A 15,969-nucleotide genomic window follows, 5' to 3' on the forward strand; every position below is an offset into this window, starting at 1 on the left:
ATTATATCTCTGTGATTCTCTAAAATACAACGAGCTTGTCTTTAACATTATACCAATACCATTTAAACCATTTCAGCTTATTCTATATTCTAATTAATGAAACCAGAAAACACAACTATCTCAGTGTAGGCCATTTTAGATTTCTGTAACAGAAAAACAAAAGAAATTTCCGAGTTAACCTAACCAGCTAATGTAATTATTAAAATGATAGATAGCTTTGTCAGGGATGGTTAGTACATGCCTATGTTCCTTGCTATTAGGGAGACTGAGTTTGGTGGATCACATGAGTTACAGTAGGATTAAAGTGGATCAACCCGGCACCCATAATGATCAGCTCTCAGGAATAGAAGTCCACCAGGTTGATTAGGCTTTGAAATGCACAGTGGCCCAGGTTAGAAACAGGATGGGTCAAAGCTTCCATGGGCAAGTGAGGGAGAGGAACAGAGAAAAATGGAGGGGGGGCAGTCATGGAGGAAAGGGAGGAAAAGAAGGAAAAGGGAAGGAGGGGAAGAAAGAGAAAGACAGACAAGTCTTCCACAGCAGAAGAAAGATTGACATTTGGAAAATGAAGAATGCAGTGATTATCTCTTCTAAGGCCATATTTATTTGCGGAGAAAGTATTGTAATATAATTTTACCTAAACTCAAAGTATTTATGTGAAGAAACACTTTTAAAAAGTATCACGACTAAACAAATTCTAAATCTGAAAATTACCCATTATTATGTTTTAAATAAATCAACTGATGCTGGCTTAGCATTTTAATGATGAAAATACTTTTATATACCAATATTATGGGAGAACAGTAAACTCACTTGTCATCAATGCTATTTTGATAATATATGTGCAAAAGTTTATCCTTTATCCAGCTCACTTTCTCAGCAGCTTCCCTTCCAGCTTCTGCATGAAGACAATATTTCTTATAAAGTTGGGCAAGGCCCATCATAGCTTCTTTTCGAACTCTCCACTGAAAAAAATATTTTCCTAGGTAAGTTTTAATTTACTATTCCAAAGCATACTGGCAAGAGGGGTAACTACTCAATTTAAGGTGGCAATAGAAATAGATAGTATGTATAGATACCATTCCCAGGAACTCAAAACTTCCAGCAGCCCAAAGAAGCATATATTTTCCCACTGACCTTTTGAGAAACACCATGGAAACTCATTAACATGTGTTAGGGTCACTGTAAACAGTATCACACTAAAGGCTAACTATACTATACAAAACTTACTGATTACTGATATATATATATATATATATATATATATATATATATATATATATATATATATATATATATATATATATATATATATATATCTTCTACAAAGTAGGCTTTCTACCTGATGATTAATTAGTATCTAAATCAATGGCATAACTAATGACTTTATAACTGACTCTTTAATAATTCTTGGGGAAAAACCCAACAAACAACTTAAGAATCTTTGTAGTCAGATCATGCTATTGGGATAAATATCATTACATTACTTTATTATCTACCTTAGTATTACCAAATTACAGAGAATTTGCCAATCTTTCAATTCCATAGGAAAAAAAGAAACAACATTCCCTTTCAAATTTGCTGTGTCACTTTATAGGGACTAATTTATCATATTATGCTGAGTTAAACATATCATACCTTTCTATAACTATGAAGTTGTTGAGGAAGGAGTCAGCAACTCATTTTCAACTGCATTTTCAATTTCATATAACAAGAACTCAATAAAAATTTTGTCCCAAGTATTAAGACACTGTGACAAATATCAAGAGGGTTATGATCAAATTTGTTTACTCTATAAAAGAAAGTGCCACTACTCTGAAGTGTCTTAACCCTTTCCTACATTCTTTTGAAAAAAATTTTTTAAAAATTTTTTTATGGCAAGTCACTTTAGTCCTAAAATGATCAAAATTAACTACTACATATAAGAGCATAAAAGTTAGAAGTAATTAACGTTTTAGTACCTATATAAAGTCTTTCCTGATCCCATTAGTTATTAATGACTCCCCCTTTTCCCAAACAAAAAATTTTCTTTATTCTTTTAAAGTACCTAAGTTTGTTTTGCCTATTTATCTATATGTATATGTGTATTCAAATAGGGTAAAATCTCCTTAGAGGCAGGAACAAGTTACTTTTGTCTTTCAATCTCTAGCACTTACTATATTTTCTTGCATGCAGTTAAGTGTTTAATAAAAGCTTGCTGATCATGTAGTTCAGCTTACATAACAGATGACAATTACAGTGTTTTAATGTTTACAAATCATTTTACACACATCTCATATGATTCTGGTAGGAACTTTTTGAGATGGATAGTATTTTTATTTCTATTTTATAAATGAAGAAGCTCAAGCTAAGGCTCTTCTGAGGTCAGTTCTCTACCAACTTCTCTAGAGGAAGGAACTGAGATCAATAACAAGTATAGATCAAACAAAGATCCACTCATAAACAAGTACCAACTATCTACTAGATGAAGTGTCAACTTATTTATAATCAAGGACATGCAATTATAAAAGTTCTTGTGCGATAGTTCAATCATTCCAGTCACATCTGGTTCTCTGTGATCCCCTTCTAGGGTTTTCTTGGCAAAAATATGGAAGTTATTGATTAGCCATTTCATTCTCTAGCTATTTTATAGCTGAGGAACGGAGGCAAGGAAGGGTGATTTTTGTTGTAAGTATCATCTACCTACCTACCTACCTACCTACCTACCTACCTACCTACCTACCTACCTACCTACCTACCTACCTACCTACCTACATTATCTATCTATCTATCTATCTATCTATCTATCTATCTATCTATCTATCTATCTATCTATCCATCCATCTAATAACTAGATAAGTTAAATAGTATCAATTTTACATAGTATTTTACCGCATATGCATTTAAAAGTTATAATCCAAAGACTTGTTATATTCTTGAGATTAAAAAATACACTTTTGTACTTTTAAAGTGTATTTACCATTTTGGTCCTTGAAGACCCACCTAAGTCACACCAAAGTCACTAACTGCAATTTATTAGTTTAAAATTAATAAACTAGTTATTTATGCTCTCTTGATTTACTTAGCTAACTCCATTATTTTCTAGGTGTTGTCACCAATGTTCCCTGTATAATATAATCATACCTCCAACTCAGTGTGCCATATATAGTGCAATAACTTTCCTGGCACAACAGAAAGTATCTAAGCCTATTGTTTCTCAACTTAACTTAGTAATGTATAAATATAAGCTGCTTCATGAGATTTAAGAATGTACAATGTTCCTTCCTTCACTGAAATAAGAACTTAGCAACTAAATAGGACACTGCACATTGAAAATTTTCTTCATAAAAGAAATCCAGAGTCTTCATCATTATTCTGCAATTTCATCAAATGGTAGATGGGTAAAGAAAAAAGCATAATTCACTGATTTAGCTAGAGAGAGGAAACCAAATGAAATCTTCATAATACCTCTCTATCCATTATGTAGTAGAAATCAAAAGTAGATTCAGAGGAAATACATTCTTACAGACATCTTAAAATTCAAATTTATTAATTATAAAAAGTATTAAATAATTTTAAGAATCATGAAAAATACCTTTTGTGATCCACATTGTTTAAGATTCATACATATAACAAAACACAAAAGATTAAAATTTCTTAAAAACTATACCCGTTTGTCCAATGTTCTCTCTCTCACAAAGCCAAGTAATTGATCATTGACTAAAGAAAGGTCTCTTTTGCCAGCTGTTATTATGGTAACAATGACGTCATGGCGAATAGCTTCTTCTGGATCATGAGACCTAACCTTCAAGTATTCTGTTACAAGAGAAGGAAAAATCATTAATCAAGAAAGTAGATATGTAGAGGGCTAGAACTGAGCAGATGCAAGGTAACCTGGCACTTGAGGCTGATTACCAATTGGACAATTCTCTATTACCATTAACTATTCTGTGCTAGCTCAACAGGTGGGTGTGGACAAAGATGGGGAAGTGAGATCAGTGGATTCATTCTCTTGGCAGTGGAGAGAGAGGAAGGAGGTGTGGAGATTGCTAGATCTAATCCCCTGATTTGAGAAAGAAGTTTGCTTCTCCTGACTCCTGCTGATTCTAAGAGATCCAGAGTCTCAACATAGATACTTTCTTTAATGATAAATGTCACAACACAGAATTTCATTAAACACAGAATTTCTCTTAACCTGAAAATCAAGCTATCAATTAAAAGTTTAATCTCTTAAAATAATCCATATCCTTATTACAGATTAGCTAACATTAAAATACTTCAATGTCTGTAAATTTTAAAAATATACAATTCTTTTCAAAGGTACTAAAAAAATTATTAGAATTATATTTAAATCATTTAATCAAAAATATCTGTTAGAATTTTATTTGTATAAAGTTAGGCATATGTAACATTCAATAGCTATCTGAAAGCTGATTAAGATTATCCATAAATTAGCAAATTAAAACCCTTACATAAATTTACTTGAATTACCCCAGTGTTCTTTATTTTAAATCCTCTATCTTACCTGTAAGGTCCTTTGCTAAGTCTGGGTGATTCATTAAACAATGACTGGCAAATTTCACACTTTCTAACCTCACTGGAACATGAATGTCATTAAATCTACAAGAAGGAAATTGTTAAAGATTAATTCTGAGTACATATTTCCCCCCCCAAAAGTAAAATATACAAAATGTTTCAGAAACTACTAAATGTCTAGAAAGCTTGTTGATTACTATGATATAAAATTGTTTAAATAAAAAGCTAGCTAGCAATAAATTATTTTTTAAAAGTTAAAAAAAAAAAAATCAATGCATTATGTTTTTATACTACAACAATCTTCTGATATACCCCTCGACTGATCCTACCCTTTTAAACAGGGAACAGTCTAGCAGAAATTAACATAGTGATTACATTTGTTACATGATATCAGTAGATGCTCAGTTCTCCACTGCAAGGAAGCATATTTTATTATCTTCTCATTAAGTAAGTCAGAGTTAAGCTACCTTTCAATATTTTGTTTTCTTTCCCCCATTTACATTACTGATTTTTGGGTAATTAACCAGCTGGTTCTGCTTACTTTACTCCTTAGAAGTCTTTTAAAAGATATGACAACGGCAGCTAGATGGCGCTGCAGTGGATAGAACACCAGTCTTGGAGTCAGGAGGACCTGAGTTCAAATCCGACCTCAGACACTTAACACTTACTAGCTGTATGACTCTGGCCAAGTCACTTAACCCCAACTGCCTTGCTAAAACAACAACAACAACAAAATTAAATTAAAATTTAAAAAAAGTAAAAGATATGACTTAGTAACTTTAAAAAATAACAAATAATACTAGATTGCAAAAGTTTTGAAATTTCTTAAAGAAATAACCCTGGATAAAATTTAAAATGACATTATAAATTTTCTTCCATATCATGTTTCATGAAAGCCTCTTTTAAAAATTAACACTTGATAAGTGCAGTGATAAACCCCAAGTCTAGAGGATTAATAATGAATTATGCTATCCAACTCCTACCAAAAAGGTGAGATTTAAAAATCATAATGGAACATGTACTGCTGGGCATGGCTAATGAAGTAATTTGCATTGCAAAACTACATGTATTTATTCTGAGGCCTTTTTTTTTTTTCTTTACAAAAGGGGAGCAATGGAAAAGACAAAATGTTTGCAAAATGTAAATGTACATTAAGATAAATAAACCCCACATAGTGTGATACAAAGATAACTAGAGATACATAAGAGATATAGAAACAGGTTTTGCTCTTTTAGAATATTAGTTCTAAATACCAAGACTTATTTGTATTTAACTTCTTTAAATGGCTATGTTCAATAGTTGCACTTAGTATTTAAAAAAAAAAAAAAAAAAAAAATTTATACTGACCTTACCCTTGAACTATATTGCAAAGACTTCTGTTTGAACTTCCTGCCTTAAAGTCTTTCTCCACTTCAGCTGAGTCTCCAGTTGCTGGTAAAGTGATCTTCCTTAAGTGCTGGACTAGACCATGCCACTCCTGATTAAATAGCTGCCTACACTACTTCTAAAATTTAATATAGAATCCTCTATTGGGGTTTTAAAAACCTCGATAACTGAGACAGCTCTTACTTTTCCAATCTTGTGACATTCAATTCCTTCCCATGTCTTCCATTTGGGACACGGTCTTGCTTGCCAGTCCTTACCTAAACCACTTTATCTTTCAAGTCCTTATATTTTCATTGACTGGCCATCATGTTTAGAGTGCTCTTGTCCCTCCTTAAAATCTCAGTAAAAATCCCACATCCCTCAAAAAATTTACCCTTCCTGGCCTCCCTTCTTACTGATGCCATACAAGATATCTTGTTCACATATCATTTTTATGTATTGTCTTTCCTATTAGAATGTGAACTCCTTGAGATCAAGGCATGGGCTCTGCTCATTTGTATCCTCAGGGTTTAGCACAGTAAGCCCTTAATAAACATTTGTGGAAGGATTGATTGGCTAAATGTAATTCTATTCTTAATTTTAAATCATTACCAAACAATTTCTATTCCTTTATGGCATGCTAAGTTTTTTTTTTTTTAAACGACAAATTAAAACTTATAAATTATAATGCTTGTAATCGTAGACATTTTCATGTGCAAGTATATTTCATTTGTGAAAGAAATATGATAGAAATTTACCTGGGCACAGATATATAATTAGTATTTTTGGCACCAAGGAAATTGTCACTATTTTAATTTATTGAGAGACCTAATGAGTTGGCAAATACTAATTTAATTAAAACAATAAGGGATTTAGGAATCCAACATAAAAAATCATTCATGTGATTAAGCAATGTTACATAAAATGTGGTACAATTGATCTAAGTACACTGAAATTAAAACAATGCAGTTCAACACAAATGACCTTACTTTTGCTCAACTGAAGACAGATATTGGCAGGTAAAGAAGACTGTGAGATAAAGACATATAGGCTTATTCAGGATTTACAAAAGACCTAGTTGATGACTTTGGGTCATCTTTCTTTGGCTATCTGAATAGAAGTAACTGGGGCGAGATTATTCGTGAATATGTTACCAGCCTAACTTAACCTAAATACAGATAACACAAAATACGGTGAAAAAATAACTATTCAAGATTAAAAATGACAAAAAGTATTTATTTTTCCATAAAGTTCTGAAGCTAAGGAAGCACTTGTTGAAGATATGACATCATTTAATTTCCTAGCTTCATGAAAATACAAAGTGAAAAAGAACCCTATTAAGATGATACTAAAATCATCTTTAAAAAAAAAAATCAATAATCATAGGACATGAAAGTCTGATTATGCTGAAAAAGTCTAGTCATAGGATCACAAATGACAGGCTTCTGGAGCCAGAAAGATAATGAAAGGCCTCTTAGTCCCAGCCTTCATTTTTGCAAAGTAGGAAATGGAAGCCCATGACAGTATGGGAAAGGAGGCGTTCTTTTTTGTTTTTGGCAAGGCAATCCAGGTTAAGTGTCTTGCCCAGGGTCACACAGCAAGTACATGTCAAGTGTTTAAGGCTGGATCCTAATTCAGATTCCTCCTGATTCCAGGGCTAGTGCACTTTCCAGCTGATCCACTCACTGCTCTATGGGGCATATTCAGTCATACCAATAGATCTAAAAGTGTTTCCAGATACAACCAATGATACATGAAGATGCTATACTGGTGTATCCTAGATAAATTATTTTAAACAATAACCATTATAGATTGAGTTTCAAAGGAGCTGGTTCAAAATTCAAAGGACTGTGAACATCCTCAAATACTGCTGACTAATGACACTTTATAAAGCTAACGCTATCTGAGGGTTAATTAGGCATCCTTCAAAATAAGAAAATCAGAATTCAGGAAAATCTTCTCTTACCTTCCAAGAAAACATTGCCAAAGAGGTCGATTCTGTGTTGCCAAATCAGAATCTTTAGAACCAAACAATTTAGCTAGCAATCGAACCACAGCTAAACGCTCTTCTCCATCATTGCTCTAAACAGGGAAAAAGAATTAATTATGTAACTCACCAAATAATAGGAAATCACAAGGTGAAAACCATTCACATGTATGGAAAGCACAAAATTTATTTTAATACTTTGTGTTTTCTTCTACTATTGGCATAGGGAAGAGAACATTAGACTACAAGTCAATAGATCACCTAAACCTGGCTACTTCAATACTTGTTCCTGCTCTTCACATAGATAAAATTAAGGCTCCCTTTTTGGCTCTAGGATCCTTAAATCTTTGATTACATTTCTGTCTCTAGAAGGACTAATTTTTTCTCCTTGGAAATTATTCAGTCTTTTATCATCTTCTTCCTATTGCCTTTAGAAGTGTGGGAAGAAAGGGAGAAAAATCTGTTTCCCTGAATATTTAAAGCCCCAAAGAGGTAATGAAACTCAACGGAAAAGAATACCAGTCATTATTTGGATTCAACTCCTCACCTCCCCCCAAAGGCAAAGCCAAGTTGCTTAGTCTGTCAATGTAATACAGAGGATGCAGACCTGAATTTGCATAATTTCCTCCCCAGAGAGTTCCCTATATCAAGAGACCACAGATCCAGCCTCCTCTGTACCACTAATTTCATCAGAAAACAAGGCAACAAAAGAATCTCAACATTGGTCAATTCTATCACTTAAGAACAACCTTTGTGAAGATATAAGAGAAAACTGAAAGTGACTTTTATTTGATACTTCACTGCATTTATGACTATATTTCCTACTGCCAACAATGTCTATATATTCAGCCATGTCTCTGAATGCTGTTTCTTGTCTATATCCTACTATAAGATGTCTTTGAGTATTGTTTCTTGCTATTGTGTAGATATTGATGAAGCATGTAGGCTATCAATAAGTCATCTATTGCTTTATAACCAGCTTTTATAATCCTGTTACTCTGATAATACTGTGAGAATTCTGTTGGCAAAATGTTGTAGCTGAATCATGACTATATTATGTCCTTGCAACTTTAATACTTCATGAAACCCTAATTATGTTCATGTCAAATATTACTCAAGACTTCCTGTTCTTTGACAGAGAATCCAACACACATTAAGTTCTAATCTGTATACATGTTATTTATAAATTAACTGTCTCCTGAATCCATTATGATAAAGGATAAATGATCCAGGAAAATTAATTTTGGCAACAGAGAGTATAGTAAAGGATCTCCCATTCACAATGCAAAATCCTTAATGTAGTTAAAGGGGAAAAAATTCAGTTGAAGGAAGACTATTATACTCTTGTATTACTCTATGTGGGAGAAGGGGAAACAGCAGGGAACAAACTGGCAGAACCATGGAACTCCTGGTCTTAAAGAGAGGTGCCTGCAAATGCTCAGGGTTAAGGTACAGGGTGGAGAGTATCAGCATCAGATTAATAACCAGGTTTTCCTTAACTGGAACAGCAAGCACTTTGCCTTCCCAGACAATTTATATAATAAGATAATTGCACTTCGAGTTCTCTGTGGAAGCAAAGGTCCTAAGTCCAAGGGAATAAGACTAAGAGAGAAGAGGGAGAGATGGTGGTATCTTCAACAGAGAGACTAGAGCAAAAAATCATGGGTAGGACCTGACTTAGATGTTGAAAGAACATGCATGGTGAGATGTCTACAAGGTCATCAGAAATATGATACTGAAGTACCGAGAAGGCCCGAACCAGAGATCACCAAATGAGAGGGTGGAGATAAAGATGAAGGTCCAGGACGGACATGTGAGGAGTAATCAGGATTAGAGGGTGAAGCATGATGATCACCAACAAAGGAGACTGAAAACAGTGAGAGACGGAAGGTACTCGAGAGTGAGCAGCACCCTCACAGGATGCAAATACGAAGTAGAGGCCATCTAAGTTAGTAATGACAACACGCAATTACCAATTTTTGATAAGAACAGTTTCAGTGAAATGAAAGGATGACAGAAAGAAGCTGAAGCAAGAACAAAACCCAAGTATTTTCATGTTGAAGCATAGTAAGTAACACAGAATTAGGCCCATTTTGAAGGTAATGATAAAAGCTAGCATTTATATAAAATTTACATCCAAGGCCCTGTCCTCAGGAATTTATCATAATCACAACTCTGGGAGATAGGGGCTGTTACCCCCGTTACAGGTAAGGAAATGAAGAAAATGACTTGACCAGGAACACAAAACTATAGTCAAGGTCTAAGGCTAAATCTGAACTCAGCTCTTCCTACTTCTGGGCTAAGTGCTTTGTGCACCATTGCAGTGGAGAAACAGGCAGGGCAGCAGAGGAGACTGAGAGACAAATGCCTATGGAGTCAAAGACCTGAGTCCTAGGGTCCTATGTTTCTGCCTTGATATACCCTGTAAGATCCCTTCCAACCCTAAACCTAACCAATAAAGAAAGATGAATAGGCAAATAACTTTTATCATTTACAAATATCATAAACAATAAGCATCTAGACAAATTTCTAATCAAAACAAAAAGAATAAACAAAAGTATTTCTTCTCTGATCTTGGATTTTGGTTTTTCTTTCAGGAAGTGACTGGTGGATTCTTTCTAGTTCCACTCTGCTAAGAGATTTGGACATTTTCTTTTAAATTTTCTTTAAAATTTCTTCAAATCTAGCCTCTTTATGATGTTTACAGAGTAAATGAATTCTTGCATTTTAACTTTAATTGGTCTGTGATGGTTTTCATAAATTATTGCTTGAACTTTATGCTTTAATGCCTTATGCCAAGTTGTTAACTTCCTATATCAATTCTAAATAGTGTAACTCTTTATTTCTTTCCAATTTTTTCCTCAGGTGCTTTCATTTATAAAATCATTTAAAATTTTTTCATTAAAAACCTCTTGTGTCATCTATTCCAGAAATTCTAGATGAGTCTGTGCTCAAACTATGTTTTTTTCCAAGTTTTTGCTTGTAAATGTATTGGAATCATTCTCTTACTTGGGCACTTAATATTTTGAGCATTATGATGTGGTTGTTTTTGTATGCTCATTCTTTCAAGTGACTGCCTAATTTTAATCTTACTGTTAGAGATGGCTTCTGGAGCACTGTTGCTTCTTTCTCAGGATATTTATTATTTAATTATTACCAGTCATGTCCAATTCTTCATTTTGGAGTTCACTTGGCAAAGTTATTGGAGTAATTTTGCCATTTCCTTTTCCAGCTCATTATACAGATGAGAAAACTGAGGCAAATAGGATGAAGTGATTTGCCCAGGGTCACAGAGCTAATAAGTATAATCAGGTCCTAATTCCAGGCACTCTATCCATTGTACCACCTTGCTGCCCTACTTCTTGGGATAATTTACCTTTTGTTATTCTAGGCTCACAGGGACAGCTCAGATTAGAGACCTGCAAACTTTAATGCTATCAAAGTGGTGTAAGCAATGATCTCTGCTCTGACCTTCAAGTGATATATCTACCTGGGTTTCAGTCTCAGCAATGTGAGACCCAGCCAGACCAGTATGAGCCTAGTGGAAAGTTCTGCTGAGACGAGTTATAGAACTGTAGGCTCTCTTTCCTTCCATCTGGGATTCCTGTCCTAATTATTCTTCTACCGACTGGGTTAGGTGCTGGAAATGGGACCTGTTTCTGCTACTGAGGGTCTATGTCATACTTTTCTAGCTTGCTTCTGAACCTCTTCCATTCAGCTTAGAGGGCTCTGATCTAGGTGCACCATCTAAACACACAAATCTCCTTTTTCAGTCCAGCCTGTATCTTGTTCCATTTGTATGTGTCTCTATTTTTACACCAAAATCCAATGGTTTTCATATCTGGGAAGTTGATTCTCCCATCATTCCTATCCTTTTTTCATTTTTCCTTAACATTCATTCTAGCTTTTGGTTTTCCAAAGAATTTTGTTGCTATGTTATCAAACTCTAAAGTATCCTTTTGGTAGTTAGATTGCTATAAAAATCAAATCAATAGATTAAATTTTAGTAGAACCATTATTTTTCCTAGGACATTCTAACTAAATAAATAAATTACCATATTATCCATAAAAAAGGAAAGGGAAAGAAAGGAAGAAAAACATTTATTAAGTGCTTCACTTTTATCCTTTTTATTATCTCATTTGAGCTTCGTAACATCCTATAAAGTTGGTGCCATTAGTACCAGTTGAAGAAACTGATAGCAATTAAAGATTTGCACAAGTTCAGACAGCTAAATTGAACTGAGATTTTACTGACTAGTGGCCTAGCACTCTATCTGTGAAACTATCCAGATGCTTCTGGGTCATACCCTTTGTCTTTTTTTTTTTTTTTTTTTTGGAGGGGGGTTTCTTATTTCCAATACTAACTATGAAATAGTAGGGTGGGAAATGGGTAGCCCTGTACTTTGAGGGGAGAGTATGCACTTTACATGTGCTTTACAACAAAGCTTGTTTTTAATTTGGGATATGTTTTTTTAAAAAGTTCTTTTCTTCAGCAATACTTTGCCAAAGACTTTTTCTCCAATTATGAAGCTATTCGGGTTGAATGTCATTAAAAAAAAAAAAAAAAAAGGCAAAACAAAACATAATGTTTTCTAATTATTTCTTGTAATGTTTACCATCTTTATCCTTTAAAGCAAAACTGATTAAACTGTGGATTGTGACTTCAAGAGGAGTCATATAACTGAATGTGGAAAGTGTGAAACTATGACTTATTATCAAACAAAAATAACCCTGTGGCAGTGAGGGTTATGTTTTTTGGCTATTTTTAGGCAATATGATAAAAAATTTGATGCCCATTTTGTTAAAATCTTCTTATTTTTAAATATTAAAATTAATTTCAAATTATTGTCACAAAGTAGTAATTATCAAAACTACCTGGGTTTTTTTTAAAAAAAATAAATCAATAGGGGCAATTAGGTGGGGCAGTGGATAGAACACCAACCCTGAATTCAGGAGGACCTGAGTTCATATCTGACCTTAGACACTTAACACTTCCTAGCTGTGTGACCCTGGGCAAGTCACTTAACCCCAATTGTGTCAGCAAAAACAAAACCAATAGAATGGCCTAGAAAATCAAGTCCTTATGCACAAAACAGTATAGTGGTATAAAAATGGAAGACTAAAAGATATGATGCAAGGCCTTTTTAACCAAAAAATTTTCCCTATGAGAAAATTGAAAAGCACTCTAAATCAAGGAAAAGTTTAGATTAATCTTTAAAAAAGCTTTTTTTTTTTTTTTTGAGGGATGAGAATATGTAACCAGAAAAAGGATAGAATTTAATAAAATTAAGGAGAGACGATCTCAATTAAAGAAAAAGTTTAAAAATCAGAATGAGGAAGATACATTTGGGGGGTGAGAGATCTTGTCACCAAATTGCTGATAAAAAGTCTGACACAAACAAATACACTATCTACCTCTCTTGATCACAATTCAATCTGTATTCCCAAAATGACAAAAGTTAGGAAACTCATTAGCTGCATGTTTGTCTCCTCTTGTTCCAAGGTGCAGTTAGAAGGTGCCATAATGCATAGAGCACTGAACCAGGAAGACCCAACTTCAAATCTAGACTCAGAAATTTACTGGCTGGGTGATCCTGGAAAAGTCATTTAACTTCTATTTACCTCAGTTCCCTCAACTCTAAAAATAATAGGACTGTCCATCTAGAGTTATGAGGATCAGAAATGAGCAGCACTCTGAGCAGCTATTAGGACTCTGAGCAGCTACTGGGACACAGTGGACACCAGACAAGTGCTCATTCCTGTCTCATCTGGAAAATTAAAATTAAAAAGCAATTCTGCCTCACTGCCCAGCTATTAACCTAGGAAATACTTTAAAATGAGAGACTAGAGTTAGATGGTGATGTTGGCTCCCCTTTGGGTGAAGCAGCCTTGGTTGAGCCATTCACACTAGGGTCGATAGCAAGGGGCTCATGAACAAGACTCCATCTACAACCATGTCCAAAGTGGAAAACCAAATAGGTGCCAGACACTGCACAACGGTCAGACAGATTATGGAAGGTGAAGGTAAGGAAGCGCCAACCTCCTTTTGAAGTCCGTGAGGAAAGCTAGTGCGGCCTGTTGGCGGCCGGCACCACCAGTACCACCTAACATGTATATATGCTGCTTAGTGCCAGATGCTGCACTAAGTTCTTCGTGACAATGACCAAACAGTTAACTGATCCTCAGAACCACTCTGGGAAATAAAGCTATTAACCCCATTTTAGAGATAAGGAAATTGAGAAAAAGGGATGGGTCTAGGATCACTCAGCTTGAGTGAAGGAGGCCATGCTTAAACTCAGATCTTCCTCTCTCCAGACTTAGCCCTCTATCCACTGCACTCTCTGACGACAGTTCAGGGACACATCCTCTTCCTTCTATGGCTACTTCTAGGGAATGTACGTCGTAAAGGATTTAGTGGGAGAGCTTGCTGGCCTTTAATAAATGCATGCTCAATTCAAGTGCTATTGTGTTACACAAGATAACAATGAATTTTTAAAAATAGAACCTTTCTACTTTTTAAGAGTTTGAATCTTTTGAAAACAAAAGTACTGTCTATTCTATGCTTTCTTTGGTTGCCTCCTCCTGGTCCTGGTTTCTAAAGCCACCAAACTGGACAGGCTTCATATGTGGTGCCAGTGTACCACGATTTCTGGTTCCTGGGGATAAGCTTGCAGATGCACAGGGAAAATATAGAACAATAGGCTTCAAATTAAAGCACTTTGGGACTAGACCAACCCAAGAACTAATCATATATAAAGATGCTTAAAGATAATTCAATCTAGTCTAGCAGTGCTCTCTGTTAGTATTTACATGACAATGTTTTTCACTCACTTTATGGGAGAACCCCAAGTGACACGTAAACAGAATGTTGGGAAAAGGCTATAAAGAGTATAATAATTATCTACCTATAATATACTATTACTTTTCACTAGACTGGAGAAAAGAGGGAGATAGACTACAAAACCAAATGCTACTAAGCCTCACTGAAAACCTACCTTCCATCAAAAATGACTCCATAATAAACGGCATTACTAAGCATTTACAATGTACTCTTTATTTATTAATTTTATAATTATGAATTTTTTTGACAGTACATATGCATGAGTAATTTTTTTAAAAATAACATTATCTCTTGTATTCATTTTTCCAAATTTTCTCCTCCTTCCCTCTACTCCCTTCCCTAGATGACAGGCAATCCTCTACATATTAAATGTGTTACAGTATAACCTAGATACAATATATGTGTGTGTAAATCCAATTTTCTTGTTGCATGTTGAGAATTGGATTCCGAAGGTATAAGTAACCTGGATAGAAAGACAGTAGTGCTAACAGTTTACATTCAATTCCCAGTATTTCTTCTTTGGATGTAGCTGTTTCTTTCCATCATACAATATATTTTTAATACTTATTTTTTCCATTGTTCTCTTCCAATAGGTGCAAATAAACATATAATTAAATATAGAATTTAGATAATGATTGTGCTATTGTTTTGAAATATGTAGAATAATGTCTCATTAATCAAGAATATAGTTAATAACTTCTTGGTACTCATTTTATAAATAATATGTTTTAATTTATGTCTTGGCTAATAATTTTAAAAGAAAAATTTAACTGTGTGATGTACATTTTTTTTAATTACTAAAAAGATTCAAAAAAATAATGCAAGCCTACCTTAAGTTTGAATTCAAGTTGTGGCATAACAGAGAGCAATAAATGAGGATCTATGGCAAAAAGTTCCTGTATCAGATCAAATACATGCTCTGATAAATCACTTACTGAAGACCTTCCCAACACCAAAACTTGGTTGAAAAACTGTTAAGAAAGTTAAAAAATAATTAGGTCATCAACACATCTTGCAAGGTTGTCTTATTAAATAAAGCAATAGATTTTAGACATGAGAATTAAATAGGGAAAGGTGGTATTAAAACATTTAATGCAACTCTTGCTTTGGCAGTACATATACTAAGACATTTAAAACATTATTAATAATCAACAATTTTCAATTCCACTGTATAACAAAATGCTGAAGTTTTGTTTTCAAATTTCCAATATATAATTGAAAAAATCATGTAGGTGAATCATATAATATCAAAATAAAATCC

General features: G+C 34.1%; 1 protein-coding gene across 4 annotated transcripts in view; it reads right to left on the reverse strand.

Moving 5' to 3' along the window:
- The window catches only part of PDS5A (PDS5 cohesin associated factor A), a 128,561-nt gene that overhangs the window by 51,950 nt on the left and 60,642 nt on the right, over window positions 1-15,969 (reverse strand). For all 4 annotated transcript variants that reach the window (XM_074274573.1, XM_074274574.1, XM_074274575.1 and 1 more), the window contains 5 exons: window positions 15,539-15,679; window positions 7,847-7,962; window positions 4,505-4,599; window positions 3,650-3,795; window positions 814-965 (listed from right to left, as the gene is read on the reverse strand). In XM_074274573.1, coding sequence (XP_074130674.1) covers window positions 814-965; window positions 3,650-3,795; window positions 4,505-4,599; window positions 7,847-7,962; window positions 15,539-15,679 — 650 coding nt within the window. The remainder of the gene's footprint in view (window positions 1-813; window positions 966-3,649; window positions 3,796-4,504; window positions 4,600-7,846; window positions 7,963-15,538; window positions 15,680-15,969) is intronic.

The sequence above is a fragment of the Sminthopsis crassicaudata genome, chromosome 6 (genome assembly GCF_048593235.1).
Source record: "Sminthopsis crassicaudata isolate SCR6 chromosome 6, ASM4859323v1, whole genome shotgun sequence".
NCBI classification, from domain to species: domain Eukaryota; kingdom Metazoa; phylum Chordata; class Mammalia; order Dasyuromorphia; family Dasyuridae; genus Sminthopsis; species Sminthopsis crassicaudata.